At 40.7% G+C, this 20,583-nt stretch overlaps 1 protein-coding gene across 50 annotated transcripts in view; it reads right to left on the bottom strand.

Annotated features, from left to right (window-relative positions):
- Window positions 1–20,583, bottom strand: part of ANK2 (ankyrin 2) — a 301,049-nt gene that overhangs the window by 112,842 nt on the left and 167,624 nt on the right. For all 50 annotated transcript variants that reach the window (XM_071744070.1, XM_071744078.1, XM_071744086.1 and 47 more), the window contains 3 exons: window positions 17,560–17,661; window positions 7,359–7,457; window positions 5,811–5,909 (listed from right to left, as the gene is read on the bottom strand). In XM_071744070.1, the coding sequence (XP_071600171.1) occupies window positions 5,811–5,909; window positions 7,359–7,457; window positions 17,560–17,661 (300 nt within the window). The remainder of the gene's footprint in view (window positions 1–5,810; window positions 5,910–7,358; window positions 7,458–17,559; window positions 17,662–20,583) is intronic.

Raw genomic sequence — 20,583 nt, 5'->3', positions numbered from 1 at the left:
TTAGCTTACATCAAAATCTGAAAGTTGACACAGTGTTAATTTGACCAATTATTCACATTCCTCTTTCTTTTCCCTTAAAATGCATTTTTCATAAAACAATTATATAACTCACATTATTTTTCAAGGGAAAAAGATGTCAGAATGCTAAACATTAACTGTTGTGATGCTGGCAGCACCCTCAAGGAGGGAAGTTTTGTTAATTACCTTTGTAAATTAAAGACTATGGAGTTCTGGTAGTGAGGAAAGCACCTTAAGACTCTTTCCCCCATGTTTCAAAATGTGCAGCATATCAGTATATATTAATTTTCCTGGAGTATCATTTCCTTTTATAACCAAGCTGGAAAGTGCAAGGATGTCACACAGGTTTGTTGTAAGCATTTGTGAGCACAGAGTTATTCACTGTAAAGTGGCACATCTGTAAGGGCACAGAGAGCTACTGGATTCTGCCCTCCTGTAAAATTCCCCAACAAGTGTTAGCTAATGATTGCATCACTCCTTACATTCATTACTCACAGCAGAAATTGGGGCCAAAAGGGCCCCTGTAGACCATAAAGATTAAAGCTGAGAAAAGCAGTTAGAAAAAGAGGCCAGAATGCCTGGATTTAGAGAGGCTGATGATTCTCCTTTCTTGGGCCAAATGCCTAAGCAAACAAAACAACACAAAAGAGTATTCACATGTTTGAGGTCATCAAACTAATTTGCAATAAATAAATTTTTTAAATGTAGTGACACAGAAACCTGCACTGAAAATAGCACCACCCCAGCTGTCTCACTAACTCCCTAGTCATATAAATAGTGTTTTCTACTCTATCCTTACCCCACTGCAATAATTATAAAGCCAACTGATAAATGATGTCTAGGCTTGTGATGAACTTGCAGAGTTCATACACAGGACTCCAACTGTACCCCCATGGATAAGACACCTGTTACTTCACCATTACAAGAACCCCTTCTTGGGAGGTGTATTGTGCTGCAAGTCCCTTCCCAGCTCAAACACCAAATTTAAAGAGCACAAACATTTCTATTTTAGTAGCTTCAGATATCACGATTTTCTCTGCAAGGACAGCAAAGCAACAACAGAGCCTGAAACACAGTCAGAAGAGAAATCAAGATGTTCTGTGCCTTGGAAATGTCTTTTTTACAAAGAGGGAACCTGTAGTAGAAACTGAGCTGATGGAGAATACTGGGAAGAGATCAGTCATACACAGATAAACATAACCTTGATATGGGCATGGGTTAAGGCCCAAAATCTTCAGCAGGGCAGAGCCTGGCCTTTGAGTTTGTATTTTTCAGTCTTTGTTGGGATCCTGACACATTCAGTTATTCCATGGCTGCAGAGACAGACATCAAACTGGCTCAGGACCCTCCTTTGTTCCTTAAGAGCTCCTGATCCTCAGCAGCTTTTGAGAGAAAGCCAACAAATCCCAAATCTCCACACCACCCTGCTCCTGCTTCTGCAGGTGACACCCCAAACCAGTCATGCTCAGAGGGTTATTTTTTCTGTAGCTGTATGAATTACTTGGGAAAATGGGAAAGTCCCACGTGAAGGTGTTGGTGTCAATAATCATCATTATGTTCACACTCTGTTACTCTGAATTCTGGGACAATCTGTAAGCACCACCTCAGTCTCCCATGCACAGCATCCCACTCCATGCTGCCAGACATCACGCTTCAAGATCAGGAATAAGGGTTGTTTATCAGTAATTGATAATCACTGTAAGAGACAGGCAGCAGAAACTTGGACTGGTTTAAGGCAGGATGAAGAAATATATCTGTTCTTTCATTGTTCTTAATCTATTACTTTTGTTTACATCTCTCAAAATCCACATAATCCTCCAGAAGGCATTTCTTCCTTCCCCCCCCCCAGCCCCCAGTGAAGAGATAATGGGCCTGATCCTGGATTACATTAGCAATGATGAACTACAGCTAAATGACTCCTCTTGATATGCAGCAGCTGACAATCTGGCTCTCTAAATACACTGATATAAAAGCAGAAAGCCCAGTTGGTGGAATTAAAACCTTTTTGTCATAATGGAGGAGCAAATACTCTGCAAAACACAACCCATTCTGAAGGCAAGATTATCTTTACAAACCATGGGCAGAGCAATCTCTGGTAAAGCAAATCCCAGGGCACCCTGAGAGAGACAAGCTGATCTCTTCTCTGAGAATCACATAAATCTGCCCTTTGCCTTTGTGCTAACACTGAATGTGGACATTCAACAAGCCCTCTTATCACTCACTTTTGGGAGAGCATATTGAGGCTAGAAATATTGTGCTACTCTAAGGATTGCTTCAATCTGGCTTAGAATACTCCAGGAGTCATGAGAGCATCCCCTGTGTGCTGAAACAGGCAGTGGTAACCAGAATGGGAGCAAATTTGAACAAAAATATTTCTTGGCTAATGTGTTTGCAATAAGCTTAGAGAAGGATAGAGAGGAAAGGAAACCAGAGGGCTTTTAAATAACAAGATCAGCTTGGGGGAGGACTGATTTATCTAATCCTTGCTTTCTGTATCTGGGTCAGTTTAAATAATCTCATGATTAAAAGGCAGCTTCTCCATTTGGGAGGACCCCTGGATGAAGCAGTGGTCAGGGCACATCAGCAGCTAATGGGGAACACATTCTGTTCTAAACTCTAACCTGTCAAATGGAAGGGAATCATTTCTTTCCTAGGTGACTCCAGGAGATGATAGTTTCCCTACAGTTACTGAGCAAACCATATTTCCTTATTTTGTCTTTTATTTTTCAGCTCTTTGTTCCCCAGTCCCTTGACATTTGTCAAATCCCCTCATGCTAGGAGGTATAACTTCACACCAGGCTGATTTTGACCTTGTTTGGAAGGGAGGAAATTCAGGCTGGATCCATTCCATAAGGGATGTGTGGTCAGAACAGCTCAGCACCATGCTGCAGGGGACAGGCAACAGGTAGGCTCAGTTATGAGGATTACTGCAGCAGGGGCATTGTCACATGGAGCAGGATGAGATGTCACTTATCAGACACCTCTGATAATGCACCAGTCAGGTCATACAAATCTGACTTTGAGAGAAAGCAATAAAGACAAATGGGAATTTCTCAAAGGGAAGGGTTGGACAGACCAAATCTGGTGATGTTCCTTGGAGCAGGCTAAGCTTAAACACACTTACATAGTTTGTACCATCCAGTCAAGACAAGATTTTCTGTTACCAAGGAGTGCAGCTTGGACAGAACTATCCTTGACCAAAAAACCATGGTCAGATCAATAAGAGAAATTACAGAAATTGAGTTTTTTACTTGATGACATGTATCTAAATCTGCTTGCTGACCACAGTCAAACAAATAAATGCTTTATGGATACTCATCAGAAAAATATTTTCTCCAGCAATACTTGTAGCAAAAGGCAGCTCTAATTGAGCCAAACAATTGCACACTTGTCACATTCTAGGTAGAGCTATGCCAAGAAGAACCAGCAACTTCTAGATCTCTCTGGCCACTTCTGGGTTTGCCCTCATTTCACCACTTTGCTTGACACACACCCAAGGAAGATGTCAGCTCTCTGATGATATGCATGCAGGTGAAAGTGGAGTCATTCAATTAGTAATCACTGTGCAATTAGGCTTTGTATCAAAATAGAAATTACTTTTCTAAAAATAGCAGTGATGACATACTAGCTCAAAAGGAGCAGACTTTATAAAAGAGGAAGATGAATAAATAACAGCTCTGAAGGCCAACATGAAAATGAAGGGCAAATTAATCTAATAGGAAAACAAAACCCATAAAACCAAAGTCCTGAATGATTAACAATCCCAGATAGCACAGATGGGGTTTGTAATCTCAGTGGTTACAATGTTTTTAATAGTATTTTCTGGGATAATTCTTTTATTTCATTATTGCAAGGAAGTAGGAAAGCAGTGTGGTGTTTCAGATGTCACTGGCAGTAAGCTTTGATAAAGGCCAGTGGTTTTATGCAATTTAATAGAGAAAAAAAACAAAGGAAAAACTATAAATTGAACAAGCTGGAACTGAGAATGCTCTTATCTGTATCGTGAGTGAAGAAATGTTGTCCTGTGGCAGATTGTCATCACTGGAGATGAGAATGACCTTGGCAGAAACCAAATTCTCTACAGAGTAAGTGATAGAGCAACCTGAGTACCTTCACTGGCCTTGTATCATTACCAACAAATGGCACTTAGGAGTCTAAAAAAAGTAAGGTGTGAAATAAGAGAGAGGAAGATGAGGATGTAATGTATCTTCAGTATCAAAACTGTTCATAAAAGGTTTAAGAGTGACAATATATATAGCATCTTTTTTTAAAAATGGATTTGAGAGAAAATGTAAGAGAAACTGAGCATTTCATTCATAATTTCTCACGTTTTTATCCAATTTTAGCTCTAATTTGTACTGTTGTTCATTTCTAACTTGCTCAGTTAAGCTCTTCCCTTGTAAGATTTTTTCTCTCCATCTTGTCATCAATGATGAACTTCCTGACAAAAAACTTAGTATTTGAGTATTCAAGTATACTCTGTTCAGTTGGTGTCTTTTCCTTTTTCTTTCTTTTTTTGACCAGCTGTACTTATGTGTGCTCAACTCTTTACTATCTCTTATCACAAACCATGTTTATTCACTACTAATTTTGAAGTTTCTGATTTTCTTTCAATTTTCTATTTCTCTCTGTCTTAGAATGTACTGAAGGTACAGACAAACCTATTCCAGGGGCAATGGTTATAAACTGGAGCACAGGCAGTTCCATATAAATATTAGGAAGAATTTTTTCATTGTGAGGGTGAGGGAGCCCTGGCCCAGACTGCCCAGGGAGGTTGTGGAGTCTCCTTCTCTGGGGACATTCAAAGCCTGGATGTGTTCTGTGTGACTGCTGGAGGTGACTCTGCTCTGGCAGGGGGGTTGGACTGGATGATCTTTTGAGGTCTCTTCCAACCCCTGATTATGACTTTATAAACCTATTTGTTCATCTTCTGCTCTCCACTTACTTTGCACTGTCCATCATAAATTCATAACATCAAACAGTAAAAAATCCTTCCAGGTCCCAGTTTTCCTGAAGGCATTTCCTAGCTGCATGAGTCAGTCAGATGACTCTCTTCTTGTTCTGCTCACATCTCTCAGCAAGATTAAACTGAGGGCCATTATTTTGCCTATAGACAGCAAGTGCTAGGAACATTAATTTGAAATTAATCCGTCCCTGAAGCATGACTTGTTTCTCTCATCATCTTATCTTACACCATTTCTGAACAAACAGTATTTGTGGTCACTGCATGATGCACTGACACCCAGTCTGAACCCTCTTAGCTTGATGATTTACTTGGGAATGTCACAAACTGACAAGATACTCCAGAAGGATGCAGTTTCTTTACCATCTATAGTCCTTGTCTATACCATCTGTTCAGTCCTTCACACTTACAGACAGTTGCCATAGTTAAGGAAGCATTTACAGACATCCATCATAGTATTTATGTGATAAATTGTTCCTAATCCTAAATAGAAGGAACCACAGGTATCTCAAACATGTGTTGGGATAACTCGGTCACTTCTTCATTACTGCTCACCAAATTCAGCTCAAGCACACAATGCAATATTTCTGCACTTCAAAGCAGTTCTGAAATCATTTACTAAAGCACACCAAGAATTCCTGAAGGATTTCACTGAATAACAATGATTTCCAATATATTTACTTTAATTCTACTTACCAGAGAATGCTCAGTAAGCATCACTTTGATTATCTGTCAGGCATGGACATTTGGAATCACTAACATCTCAGATGTATCTAATAAAATCTCATCAGATAACTCTTAGAAGAGAGAAGGGAAAACAGCATCATACCTGAGATTGTGCATTAATATTGGCTCCTTCCTTGACCAGAACTTTGACAACTTCAGCTTGTCCTGCTAAGGATGCAATGTGCAGGGCTGTATTCCCTTTCTGTTACAGGGAGAAATGAAATACATTACCCTTCTTCAGAAATTATTTGGACCATCAGTTCTTTAGAAAACTCATATTTTGAGTACATTTTTTTATCTTACTGTTCCCAAAGTTCCCCCCATAACCATCATGGGGAGATCTTCATGTAGCCATGAAGATTTCTTGAGTAGCTGTGTAACACCAATAGCCCAACACAACTTTTGAGGGAAATTATCAGATGAGATTGGGGTACAGGACAAACTTTCAGGTAAGGTTTAGTACAGGCTAACAGGTTTTTTTCATTCATGCCCAGAGATCATGCCCTGCATAAGGTAAGCTGTAAATCACATGTAAAATAAGACTTCCTGCTACAAGACCCAAAAGGGAGATCTGGCTATTAAGTAACAGAAAGCAGCCTTTTAAATGGAGAACAGAATTTTTTTCTCTCTAATTGGCATGAAATTAAAATGCATATTTTTGAAAGGTGTGAACTTTATGTTACAAGCTGCACTGCAGAATGGCAATAATCTCACAAAACAGCAGCATTGAGGTAAACCTCTGCTTTCAGAAGAGCCTTGTACTTTTTCCAGGCTAATCTCTCATCCTAGAAGTAATATTTAAATGGCTTTATTAAAGAATCAAAGTTTATAAAACCAGCACAAAATCCCAAAGTCCTATCTAGAACCTGATGGTTCTACCAACAGCTTCACTGAGTGGTGACTTAGAAATGTTTTTGGAGGGGGCACCTTCAGTTTTTTCATCAGTGATGGAAATGACAAGTGCAGCAAGAAGCTCTCTTGGAGACTGAGGACCAAGAGAGGACCTTGGTGGAGATCCTGTGCATCAGAAATCATGAAAAATCAGCACTGCAAGGTGGAAACTGAATGCAAAGGCTGAGCACAGCCAACCTGGGCACCAGGAGCCAAACTTCACATTGCTCAAGCCAACAAACCTGGCCCATCAGGAGGACTTCAGCACACACCAATAGCATTCTGATTGAATGTGTGGGACATGGGCATGTGCCTGTCTGGAGAAAGGCTGGAGGCAAAAAATCCTCATCACATGGGTGTTTCTTCCATTGTCCCCTTGAGTGAGAAGGTTCTGGAGATGATACATCAGTTACCCATTTTCACATTTGGAAAAAATCTACCAGTTTGAGCAATGGTCACTCTCTGCACTGGGGACCTGTCACAGGAAACAATGAAAACTCTGGCAGTGCCAAAACCTTTTAATGCTTCCCCTGTCAACAGGCTGTAAAAATAACAATTATCTTTCCTTCTTCATTTTCTTCTAATGAGCTTCAGCAAAGAACACAGACTTGCAGGCCTTAATAGCAATAACATTTTAACTACCAGTGAGGTATTTGTATTATTATTTTATTTTGTAGTTTAATACTGTTTTTTTCTAAACTTCTCCCTTGCATTTGACTTTTTCTTTTTGGGAACACACTTCCAGACACTCCTGACTTACCTTGGTGGCGGAATCCACCGCCGACCCTCTCTCCAGTAACTCTTGTACCAGTCCCACATGGCCTTCTTTGGCTGCCAGGTGCAGAGCATTGAGTCCATTCTGTAAGCACAAGGGCCATATCAGTTACACATAGCAGCTCTGAAGAAACACATTCCTACCTTACCCTGGTATAAGAAGAGGATTAGTAGCTGGAATACTATTACATCTCTGAGCTGACCAGCTACATAAGTCAGATATTTTGGACTTGGCTATTTAAGCCAAGGCACCGTGCAGAAAACTTCTCCAATGACTTTTTTCTCATAGCAACAAAGACATCAAAACAAACCTTATTTTGCATTTGCCCAGACTGCTACCTTAGGTCTCTCTACAGAGCCCATTATTTCAAAATTTGAGTGCATGCCTGCCTTCTTTTACTGTAACCTTACCTAGCCCCACTGAGGTATCAGAGCAATCACAGGACTTAGCCAAATTTACACATGATGTATCTATTCAGTCTGGATTATTCCAGTCCTGATCCCTGGACTCTCCTCCTCTCCTCTGGGATAACTGGTATCAAACAGAAAACCAAAAGCCCAGGTAGAGAAAAATGGTTGTTGATTACATGTGGCTTGCAAATTGTATCAGTCCTTGACTCAGCAAGTCTGCACTGAACTGTGAGGTTTGGTAACCTCAGTCAAAAAAAAAATTAATGAAATCACAAAAACCACAGAGATCATAGAAAGTTACAGGTTGGAAGGGATCTTGAAAGATCATCTCCTTCAACCTCCTAGGAAATCAAAAAAAAAACCCCACAAACAAAGCAAGCTAAAAAAGCAAGCATCAAAATTTTCACATTAAACAGGAATAGGATACTTCACCTCTTATAAAGAGGAAAGAAGTGTATCTTTCCCTTCCCTAGTATTCCTACCCCACCCAGGAGAAAAATACAGAATTAAGATCCCTTCCAATCCGAAACATTCTATGATTCTATGATTGTAACTTAATTGCCAATCTATTTTTCTCAACTTTATAGTATTCCTCATGGTTCACCAGGCAGGTACCAGCGACAGACACTGCTACTGCCCTTCAACATTCCCCTGTTTTCCATCCTGCAGGCAGCACAACCCATACTCAGGTAGGGGAGCAATCTGCAGCAAGTTTAGCACTCTGTAATTTTTACCACTTTGGCTTTATGCAGTTCATAGTCCTTTAAACTGTGAAATAAACAACCAGCTCCCTGGTCTATCTGCCCATCCACAGAAGCAGCTCAAGCCTGTAATTCCCAATAGGATTTTAAAGCACTTAGCACTTCACAGGAGACATTTAATGGGAGTGGGTCCAATGGCTGCAGACACAGCAACTCAAACACAACTCTGAAGGAACTCTGTTTAATTCTACATTTATGTAAGAGGCAATAACTGATGTTGTGGTCAAATTCAGAAGCTCAGCTATGAGGAAAGCAAAGGAACTGAAGGAATGCCATGTTCACAGCCTGCCAAAAGAAGAACACCCTTATGCTGCCTGGTAGTTAGGAAATGGTAATGAGAAATGTGGTTGCAAATCCCATTATGTGGGTAACCCAGCAGCAGCCAGGTCTGCCTTATGCCAGAGGAACACTTTGACTGCTGAGCTGCAGAGCCTGGGCAGGCAGGAGTGCCAGGCCCTGGGTCAAGCATAAATTCTTACCCAAAATTATGGGGTGAGGTTGACCACAATCATCGAGATGGGGAACACTGTATGTGTCAGGCTGAAAACATTTCAGAAAGCTCTCATCTTCCTTGTTTTTTCATCTCAGCTGAGTATTAAGTAACCATAATTACTACCTACAGTGGCTGAAAGCTTTGAAATAGTATTTTGTGGGGAAACACACAGCATCCTTCCCAGTGTTTGAGAACAAAAACCTGTTCTCACATCTAATCTCACACAATCACTCATCAGCATTTCCTGTGTGAGTAGGAGCAGTTACTTTGACTCCTTAGGCTGTACACAGCTGATGTGTTGCTACCACATCTTATTAACCTTTTCCTCTCTTTGTGAGCAGGTGAAGTCCACAAACAGCAGAGAAACTGCAAGATTGCATGGCCCTCACATATCTCTGAGTGTAAAAAAAGTTGAGGACAAGATTCTTTTTTAGTTTACAAGATTCTTTTTTAGTTTACCACGAGCCAAAGAATGGGGAAAGCAAGGCTTGTGCTGGTAGTTGATCAGTAGCAATCTCTTACAACACCTGCATTCAGACCTCTAGGACAAATACCACATTAAGGAGCCAAAAGCCAATATTATTGCCCAGGTGATGTGAGTTTCTTTGCAATGTCTGACTTTTTTTTTTTTTTATTCATTAAAACATAAGCAAAATTAATGTGTGAAGCCCAGTAAAAGGGTTACAGAAAGCAACTGCAGCTTCAATACAGTTCCTACTGTACACGTTCACATTCCAAAATTCCATAAATAGAGTAAGCTGGGGTAAGCAGTAGGAGATGCAAACACTGCAGTTTAAATGTTGAGTGCCAGCAGGACTGAAGCCTTAAAGCAAGCTTTGTTCCTCCAGAATCAGCCCCACTGCTGTAATTATTTCCCAGCCCACATGGCTGATCCCTGCAACTTACGATGATGGAAGCTCAGATTTAATCAAGGCAACTCCTCCACTCCTGTCAACTGGATTCTTGTATTTTAGAACAACAAAGGTTTCTGACACCTCCCTTTTTCTCTCCCATGCCTGCTGAAAAGTTGTGGGTGGGGGAGGAGATGAAATTAGTTGTCTGCTAAGCAAAACTGCACAGCATAGGGACTGCTCCTCCCCACAAAGCATATGTGTACTGTAACCACCTTTCTTTTTGGGGCTCATTTGTAATTCTGACTCTGATAAAGGAACATAATGCTAAGCTCTGTGAGCTTGGGTCTTCAAGTGTTTCCCTGCAGAGCCTGATTCCCTCAGGTCTTTTCTGCTCTGACACTGAGGTTGAGGCCCCAGCACTTCATATCCCATAGAGTGCCACAATCATGCACACATAGTGCTGCTCATCACAGCACAGATTTTAGTGTCACCCGACATATTTTCACCACACCAGAAAATCCCAAAGGTTTCTGAGCCTTTGGACCTTTCTAAAGCTATCGAGTCAGTCACTTTTTTCTCTAAGGCAGGCACTAAGTCCCACTGCTATTGTCTGAAAATCACCCATGGAAATCCATGCTGCTTCTGCCTTTGAACTCAGTTGCTTCATGGTGTGATCTGATCCTCAGGGAATGGAAGTTCTCAGTGTCAATCCTGTTGAACCATTTGCTCCTTCTTGGACACCAGCCAGATCACTGCCACATCCAACAGGAATATGGCTTATCCTATTGCTGCCTAACCCTGGCATGCCAGAGCAAACTGACTCCATGGAAAGGCAGCCTCTCAGCAGAGCCTCTCAGCAGAGCATCACACCAACTTCTAGTTCAAAGATTCTTTAAATGCAACAGACATTTGCTTGTGTTCCTTCAGTGTATATTTGTCTTGGCTATAAAGGAAACAACCTCTGCTAAACACAACAATTCTTACTTCCCTGAGTTTTACTTCTGTTTGTAGGTATTCACTAAGGACTGAATATCTTTAAGAACATGAAGAATCAAGAACCTATATTACCCAGTTGAGCCCTCTTTGCTGCATAATATATATGTCTGACCCCTTATAATTCCCATCGACTCTGAAGCACGTTGGGATGCAACAATTCCCAGGAGGATTTGCTAACATTTGAGTTTCTAATTACTCTTGTTTTTGCCACACAAGGTTAGAGTGGTACTTAAGCAACTAACAGGAAAAGCATAATGAAAATAAGCGAGAAGAAAACAACACTAAAATCTACTCTTTGAATGTTTTGACATTCTCTTCTTGAAGGATGAAATTCAACTCCCTGCCTCCCACTGATGCTCTGTTCAGAGGCTTGGGTAGGTACTACCAGACTGACAGCAAAGCATAAGTTACAAGCACAATGACAATGAAAAAGCTATTGTGACAAGCTCTGCATGGTCATGCTAACTCCTTCGTGTGTTTTGCCAGCATGAAAAAGGCATCTGCACCCACCACCAGAGGCTGAAACTAAAAAGCAATGTCATAGTCCTTGTTAAACTCAAATACTTTTCTCCATGTCTAATAGATGTCAGTCTAAGGTTGCTGCAAACTCTGTCCTCGGAATAAATCTCTTGAGGAAGGAAAAAAGTGCATGTGGTCAACTTCTTTTCAAGCAGGATTTGGGAAAGGGCACATTAAGGAAGCTGGGCATGTCCTTCTTAAGTCTGAAAGTTGGTTGAAGTCTTTTCCAAAAATATCAGAAAGAAATAAAGTGAACGGTTAAAAAAAAGGAAAAAAAAAAGATCAATCAATCCAGATTATGAAGATTCTCCCTTTATGTTGCTTTGTAGTCTGCTAATTCATGAAAATGAATTAACCTCCTGAGTGACATCAACATCTGATACTGCCAAACCCTAATGAGAGCAGTGCTACTTCAGTCTATAGTTAGCACTGCTGGGAGCATCTGCAGCTTTCTGTCTGGACTGCAAGAGGCAGCAACCCCGAGCCCAGGCTCTGCCTTACTGCAACTGAAGCAATAAAGACACCAACCAAATTCTACAGAAGCCAACAAAACACAAGCCAAAGCCAAACAGATCGAAGGTTTAAAGAGCCTCTGAGCTGGAGGCACCTCAAAACTACCTAATATTTGAATTCTGTTCATTTGAGTTCTTCACATACAGGGCTGGGGAACAGAGGAGGCTTCTTCAAAACAAATGCCAACATTCATCAGGGTTTTTCCTTCCAAAAAAGTAACTCTTACCTCCAGGAAAACTGACAAGCTGCTGAAGACAAGATGGACAAATCTTACTTTCTGTTGCCTTCTGGATTAGCAACTCCAGTTCAAAGCAGAGCAGACAACTGATGGACCCTTAGAGTGGTCAGATTTTGGGTGCAGCTTCTGCTAGAACTATGGGCTGCACAAATGCAGACTGGAAAATAAAGTTCATTCTGCTTGTCAACATTGGGGCCATTGATTGAGGAGCATGAGTTTTTTCTCTTGCTACAGTAAGGAGAAATAGTAACAAGGTCCTAAAATAGCTACGTGTGTAACATAAGGAAAACAGCTTCAAAGGAATCAGAGCTTTCCAATGGCTATCAGGTTTTCATCCTATAAAATACCAGGAATAAGAGTTTTCAAAGGGACTCTTTTTAAAAGAGTTTTTGTCCCCTGGCAGTTCTAACTCTCTCCAGAAATAAAGCAACAGAAGTGATTTTCAGAATATGTGATGGTACTTGAATTCAGATTAAAGTGAGCAGTTCCATAATAATTTCACTTGCTAGGATGGTAGCACTCAACAAAGCATAATTAAGTAATAACTAGTTAGTAACTACAAAACTATATTAATAACTGTAACTACTCCCTGTATGCCATTTATCCAGAAGCATTAAGTTCCCTCAGATGTTGAAGACAGTTAAATGGGGAAATACTTTGGTTATATGCAAAGACAGATCTCCCTGAAAACTTAGGATCTGAGAAACAAACACTAAAACTGAAGAAAGCATCCTCCTGAGTTGTCTCTGCCCAGGCAAGCTTCCTCCTAACACTATGTACTGTTTTCTGAGATGGGAGCTGGGTTTTAAAAATAGCACTACACTGCACTGAAATCCTGCATACACACAAGGCTTCAGTTTTGAAAGGGCATTCAGATATCTCACTTAAAAATAAAATACATCCCCCATGTTTTGCACAGAGTGTGTCAGCTTTTCCCCTGAACACAACCATGGAGACACCCCACCCAAACCCTGAGGAGGAGGAGTCACTCTTGAGACTGCAGCAGCAGCTCCCATGGCTTATTTACTACTCCCTAACCTCTAGAAGAGGAGCCTCTTCCCACTTTTTATAAGATTTACAACACACCAGTGATTCTCAATCAGTAGCATCTGAGGGTCTTGAGGATCCAAAGCCTTCTGCCTTGTAAGGCACCAGACTCAGAGTTTGCAGGGAGCTGAAGTGTCTGTGTGCTGCTCAGGCAGCAGCAAAGGCTGAGAAATGGGACCCAGTGGTTCTGGTGCTCATCTCGGGTCATTCTTTGTGCCTGGGAACTCCTGCAGAGTAATCAGTGTCTTCAGGGAAAGGGATTAGCCAGGGCACAGGGAGATTTTCCTGCCTAACGGGGCTGGGACAATTCAAATTAGAGATTAATTTTATCCATAGCTCTAAAGGGGTTATTTCAGCAATTTTTCTTTTGGGCTGTTTGTCAGGAGCACAGAACACTTCACACAGCCTAGAAAATTCCTCAGCTAACTCAACCTAGATGTCAAGTAATTTTATTTAATTAAATAATGTTAATAGGGGATTTTTCTCTTTTGCAGTATACTCAACCAATTTTTTTACCCTAATAAATGCACACATAAGTTCAGCTTTGATCTTAACCACAATGCAAACCCACAGACTCTGAAAGCTGGAGGGGTTGCTGTCTGTCATCTGGGAGCACTGGATCTGATGTTTGCTTTCACCTGGCTCTGATGTCACCTGCCCAGTGCAAGAGGAGCTGTGCCAGCCAGATGCAGATGGGAAGCACTTTCCATGGAAGAGAAATCTGCAGCAACTCCAGTCTCATAGCAAGCAAGTCTCTAACCAACCCTGTCATGTTTCCAAGTAATTCTCATATTAACTGTGCTCTGTCCTGGGTGTGATACTTTTCCTTAATATTGGTGCTTATAATCAAGACATAAAACTTGCTTTGCCTCTTTGAATATAGGAACTTGAGTCTAGATTTCCTCTCTCCTAACTGGGGAACTTCAAGTTCACCTGGATGTATACCATACAACTTCCCAAGTTTTTTCTTGACAGGGCTGTTAATGGAAACTTTCTTCTAGCCAGCAAGAAAAGATTTTTTCAATATGTTTCCAACAAGCAGCACATGGAAAGCTCCAGTTCCTATCCTGCTCATCATTAAATTCCTTGGCACAGACAACAGAACTGTTCTCACTTTTGTATCCTAACTTCCATTTGACACATGTCTACTTTAATCATCTGCAGCTCTTCTTCAGCAGGGAAGAAATATTTTAGATTATTTCATTTCTTATTCTTCCATCAATTCTCTTTCAGAAATACTAGCCACAATTGTGGGGTTTTAAATTAGTTTTGACATTTTCCCAGTCTGAATGTCAGCCTACATGTATCAGAGAAGGAGAAAGGAATTTTATGGAGGCTTTCTTGGTGGTATAGATAACATTTGGAGAGTATAGAGGTTCCATTCAGGAGCTTCAGACTAGCATTAATTAGGACTTAAATGTAGTTTTTAAATCAAACATATCAATATATGACAGGGGCAGATCAATATCTGATCAGAGTCTTCCCTCTGCTCCCAAACTTCCCCTGAATAACTGCATCTTTTCCCCAGGAATTCTTCCTCTCTACAGCTCTTCCACTGCTGGAATCAAACAGAACAAACTGTGCTGCCCACACCTTGAACCTAACACTGGAGTCTATAAAGCTGAATTGTCTTGTAAGTTTCTGCTTAGATGCTGCACTGAAATCTTAGCCCATCCCCTGAGGCAGAGATTATGTGACATTTCTATAGAATGATTTACTGAACTGAAGTTGTTTAAAAACAACCTTCAAGCAATTTTACTTTCAAAATTCATAGCCACTCTCAGGTTGGTGGTCATTCTCATTAAATTTGGCTAAGATCTGGGGGAAAGTTGGACACCCTACAGCCTTTCACTAGAATGCCAAGACATTTTTCAAGACTGATGCAGACACTTGCTTGAATATTTAAGTCACAGTTATAGATCTATTATAATTTGATGGCACCACTCACTTAAAGAAGTGTTGCAAATGTAGGTCCTTAGGCTATCAAGAAAAAGTAATTGGATTTCTACAACAGACTTACAAAAGAGCCCAGCTAACCCATTCTGTCACATTACAGTCATAGCAATGGTGAAATTTTAACAGCATATTTTTACAGCAACTTTCCTGAAAAAGGAGATAATATTTGAAGCAGAAAATTTAAGTACATTTCTATAACAACATGAAAACCAATTTATGCTATAGAGAAAATGATGAATATATATTTATGTTTACAGTTTTCTGAAACAATTGGCTACTCTCTAGCCACCTTAGGGTGATCAGGACTGCATTGCTAACACAAGTGAGCTACAGGATCTTCATCTGTGGACACAAGGCAGCTACTAAACTGAAAATACCCCTGAATATTTGCTCACCAGCTGAGATCTCACAAAATGAGCAAGGGAAACCCCAGACTACCACACCTCAGCTCACAGGGATCAGGTGCTTTGTGGGGGATGGCTGAAGAAAATCAGCTGTGTGACCACCATGTCTTCAGTGTGAAAAAGTAAAACGTATTTCTGTAATGCCCAGATTGCTCAGTGCTCCTTTCACTATGAGAGTGCTCGTTTTGAACTTGCTCTTGGTGAAACACTTACATCTCCAGTTTTCCTTACTAAATCCAAGTAGATACACAGCTTTTTTTTCATAAATATTTTATTTATTTAAAATGGGTGTGTCCACAGCAACCAGCAGCTCAGCTCCTGGACACAATTTACATTAAGAACTGCAACTGTGTCTCAGGACACAGTTAAGAAAATCTTAATTATTTCTGATCATAACCTGAACAGTGACCAGAGAAAAGATGACAACATGGGTGTTTTCTCCATACAAAACCTAAAATAATGACATTTCATTCATTTTTTTCTGCTTTGCAGTACTTGTATTCCATTCCTACACATTTGACATAGGACAGAGCAGCTCCAAGCATCTCTGCCAATAAAGGAGCATCTTTAATTAAGTCAAATTATATAAGTAACAGGAGTGATGGGGGGAAGATCAGATTCACAGTGGAATTCTCTTTCTTGTTTTCAGTAAAGCACACACTTCCCATTGGTTTTCTGTCTTTAGGTTATGGCAAGTTAGTTTAGATAATTTTCACCACAAAATAGAAAAAAAAATTAAGAAAACTAATATTTATAGAGTATTGTGTACTCTAAGAATATTGTGTATTGAAGATGTCACAGCTCACTGAGGGGGATGGACTGGACAACCTTAAAGGTCCTTTCCAACCCAAACCATTCTGTAACTCTACAACACCACTTTTCATACCTGGCTTTCAACCTTGGCTCTGCCAAGGACATCATCAGTCCACTGTCCTTTAGACAAGTGTTTGGAACTTTCTTTTAAACAAAACACCTATGAAGATGCCAGACAAGAGGTCTTCAAAGTAGCTTTAGAAAAATCCCCCACAACCCAAAACCTGCCAGCTGGCGTGCTGTGCAATTTATTAATCAGACATCTCCCTACCAGCCCCCTGCTTGCCTACTGAGTTCTTGTAATCCCTATTGCTCCTCAGCCCCTGGGTGCAATGCCAGCTCTCTGGAGAAAGGCTGATCCCTCATTAAATGGGGAATACCCGTTGCATGGGCATGCCTCATTACAGTTCATACATGGATACAATAAATCATCAGAAGTAACTAACAGAGTAAAAATGATGAGTGTTGGCAGAATCCTGCTTCTCCAGATGGAATACAGAAAATAAAAGAATGAGAGACTGTCAGTATGGGAAAGAAAACTGGGAAATGGGAGGCCCCAGCTTCCCAAGGGTCCTGTTCAGAGAGCTCCCCCTCCCTCCATCACAGAGATACAACCTCAAGGAGATGGGGAGGCAGGGAGGGGTTGCTGACACAGGTGCCTCAGGACATCTCAGCTCTGGCTTTCTACTAAGAAACCACACAGAAAACTGAGAACCTGCAACTTGGTATCTGTAGTATTTACCTGTATCCAAAGAACACTGTGTAATAACTTCCTCAGTTGGAACGTTTTAATGGCTTTGAGAGTGTAACTGAATTATTCTGAAGAACACAGCTATATTTAGTGCTCACTGGGTCCATTAGAACTGCAGTGTCTCAATAGCAGGTCCAGCAGTGTTAGGCTACCAAAGTACACCTTAAGTTTTGATTACAGGTCCTTGACTAACACACATCCATACCTGAAGAACACTGGGAAGAAAAAGAAGCCTAAGAAGGCTCATGCAAAGCTTTACTAAACCAGCCACAATAGACATTATCAGTTTCCTGTCAAAGGACACCACTGAAGAACGGGACTGAAAACACAGCTGGAGCTGAATCAAAACATTTGGATGAAGTAATCCAGCCTGAAAGAACTCGGTTTTGAGGGGGTGGTTCTTGCCAACTTCCATCCTTCAGACATCTTACCTGATTACAGGTGTTAATGTCTATTCCACTCTTCAGGTATTCCACTACTTTGTCCAGATTGCCAGCTCTGGCAGCTCGGAGGAAGCTTGCATTGCTGTCAGACTGTGAAAAGATAAGAAAGAAAAAAAAACTCTGGTTAGCTCCTGCTTAAAAGAGAGCACAGCTTCATCACCAGTGAAAGGGTTCCACATTTTCTGCTGCAGGGGAATCAAGTTGTGAAGAAAACTGACTTTGGGTTATATCTGCGTTGATTAACATACCCATACTTCAGCCAGGCAGTCCTGGAATAACAGAACTGCCCCCTAAAAATAAAATAAATAAAAGCAGAAATCAAAGTAACTGATATTAGCAACAAGAAACCACAAATGCATCAACTTGCTAACCATAGCTTTCTGGGGCTTTTTTTTTAATATATATGCTCAAAACTCTGGAAATCAGTGGAGCAACCCTGTTATCCTGTTATGCTACTTGAGAAGACATACACTGACTTTGGATTTGGACTTGGCATAAGAAGTTACCTGACTACAGTGCATATCCATGCACACACACTGGCTTAACCCAGAGGTACATACTGGTGAAAAAACAATACCCAAGAGTTAGAAAGTCCTCTGGTGATATTTTATCACCTGTAACACTGATTGGGGCTTGCTAAAGGGAAGGGAAAAAAGCCCCACAAAAGTGGTCAGCACTGCAAGAGAAGTTGCCCATACAACAAAGCAGATGAAGGACTCAAGCCTGAGTATCTAAATCCAGGAAAATGTTGCAAACACACTCACTCCTAAACTGCCTGCATCCAGCCCTCTGCACTGAAAGCCCCATTAGCACTGAGAGGTTAAAAACCCAATAATGAATCACAGTTTCATTTTTTTCAGCTAGGTTGTGGGATGTATTGTTCAGGGAGCATGAAGCAGAGCAGCTTTCAGACACAAATATAACATGAAATCACACAGGCTACTGGAAACCAGCCCATGCTTTGATATTCACCCACATGGGAACCTACACACAGGTAAAGGGGCTCCTGATGTAACTGTGGGCACCAGGAGGAAAAAACCCAACACAAAGTCATGCAACAGAGATAATGATTCAAAGGAATACACACAGAGACAATTATAATTTTCATACTTATTTTAAGTAAACAGAGTAGGAGTGAGTTTCAAGAAGCAGATAAATAAGTGTAAAAGCCTGTTTTGTGGGGTGTGATTAGAGAGGAGGGCACACATGCCACTGGACTAGCACTGTGCTGAAACACCTCTGATGGAGCAGGTTTCTCATCTCATTTCCCCTCCCTCTCAGAAATACCCAGGGAAAACCACTTATTCCCATTGTGAGAATATCCAACAAGCCTCCCACTTCCAGCTTAGCAGTGCTGCTCAGCAAAGCAGCTCATTTCTGTCACTCAATCCACTCCATTACATTTATTTCAGTCACCCTACTTCTCACACTGTACCAGCTCCCTTCCCAATCCCTGATCCCAACCTATTTTAATCTGCAACAGATGGATGTCATCAAAATGATTCTTCTTACAACTGTGCTACATGCCAAGACAAAAATATTTCCTTTTAAATTCCTTTGGGCAAACTTCAGCACATTTTCCACATCTTTTCCTGTTAAGAAAACAGCCCATCCTGCTGAGCAGGCAGGAAGGGGAAGGTAGCACAGGAATTCACCTTCAGGAACCCTTATGTAGCTGTGGCCTTCAGTCAGGCAAAGGTTTGGATGGGGCTGGGCACAGGGATCCCTCCTCAGATCCCTTCTCAGACTGAGAGGCAGCTATGAGCACTCCACCCTCTCCTGGGGTACATTAAGTGCACATAAAACCACTAAATTATATTTTCATGTTTATGTCCTTTAACAGTCACTGTCTTAGTACAGAGAGTAAGAGTAAATATTTGAGCTCATAAGGGATAAATCCAGACACTTGAAATAAAGAGGAAAAGCATCTTTGCACTAGTAGGACATACACTTTTCCCTTCTTTCCCCATTTTTTCCATGCTTTACTACTACTACAACCATTTACCATGCCAAAAGAGGAATGACCCCTCTTTCTATACTTCTAAAAGGTTAAGTGGGAATCTTGCACCAAATGAACATTTACAGTTTCTCTTTTCTTAGGGGTGAATCAATCAGTTACACAGAGTAACACAAAACACTAAAACTCCTGAAGTCTCAACTGGAAGCTCAGGCTGTAACTAACACCAAATACATTGGATTTGTTCTGGCTAAGATGCATGCAGCAGTTTCAAAACAGATTCTCACTTTCTCACTTCATCCTCTTGTTACCTCAGAATTAAATTACTGCAATGCACATCACTTCAAAATGCATCACATAGACCTGAATATTGTTCACAATGTGGAATATGAGCTTCTTGTGTACAGGAAGTGTTATTATGAATTAACTCTTCATTATTAACTCCCTGGACAGGCCCTTTGAGTCCAGAAGCATCTCTTGCTGTGTACTGAAGTAACAGTGCTTGACTGTAAACAGAAAAGGAACAAAACTGATAAAATCCTGATGAAAATCCTAACCTACATGATTTTTGCTTTTTTTACCCACTTTCTCACTCTTAACATGTACTAATCTCAGATGAATATGATTGTCCCCATCTCTTCCTGGCCTATCCTGCTTCAAGTTAGTTTCCTGCAGTCTTGCATCATTCTCTGATTTATATCAAACCTGACCCCACAAATAAAAGACATGAAACAGCAATTCCACTGCTTAATATAAAAATTGGCACAAATACCAGTGAGTGCTTCCATGAAATACTCAAAAGGTTCACCACTCTCTTTTAAAGCTCAGAAGTCAGCAGTGATCAGATCTGTATTTTCTTTTCTGGTTCTGTTTGTCAAGTCTAATTTTTCAGTAGCTCAGAGTAGTTTCTCCTTTTCCACATTCTTTCAAGGTCTTTAAAAAACATTTTTGGCAGTACTACTGTGTCAGCAATTCCTCACTTTAGCACATTACAAATTCAAATCCATTTCAACAAAATTGCCTCAGTAGTCAGCAGCATTTTCTGTGGCCTCACC

The sequence above is a fragment of the Heliangelus exortis genome, chromosome 4, assembly GCF_036169615.1.
Source record: "Heliangelus exortis chromosome 4, bHelExo1.hap1, whole genome shotgun sequence".
Lineage (NCBI taxonomy): Eukaryota > Metazoa > Chordata > Aves > Apodiformes > Trochilidae > Heliangelus > Heliangelus exortis.
Note: the sequence above shows the minus strand (reverse complement) of the source record. Positions and strands in the feature narration are given on the sequence as shown.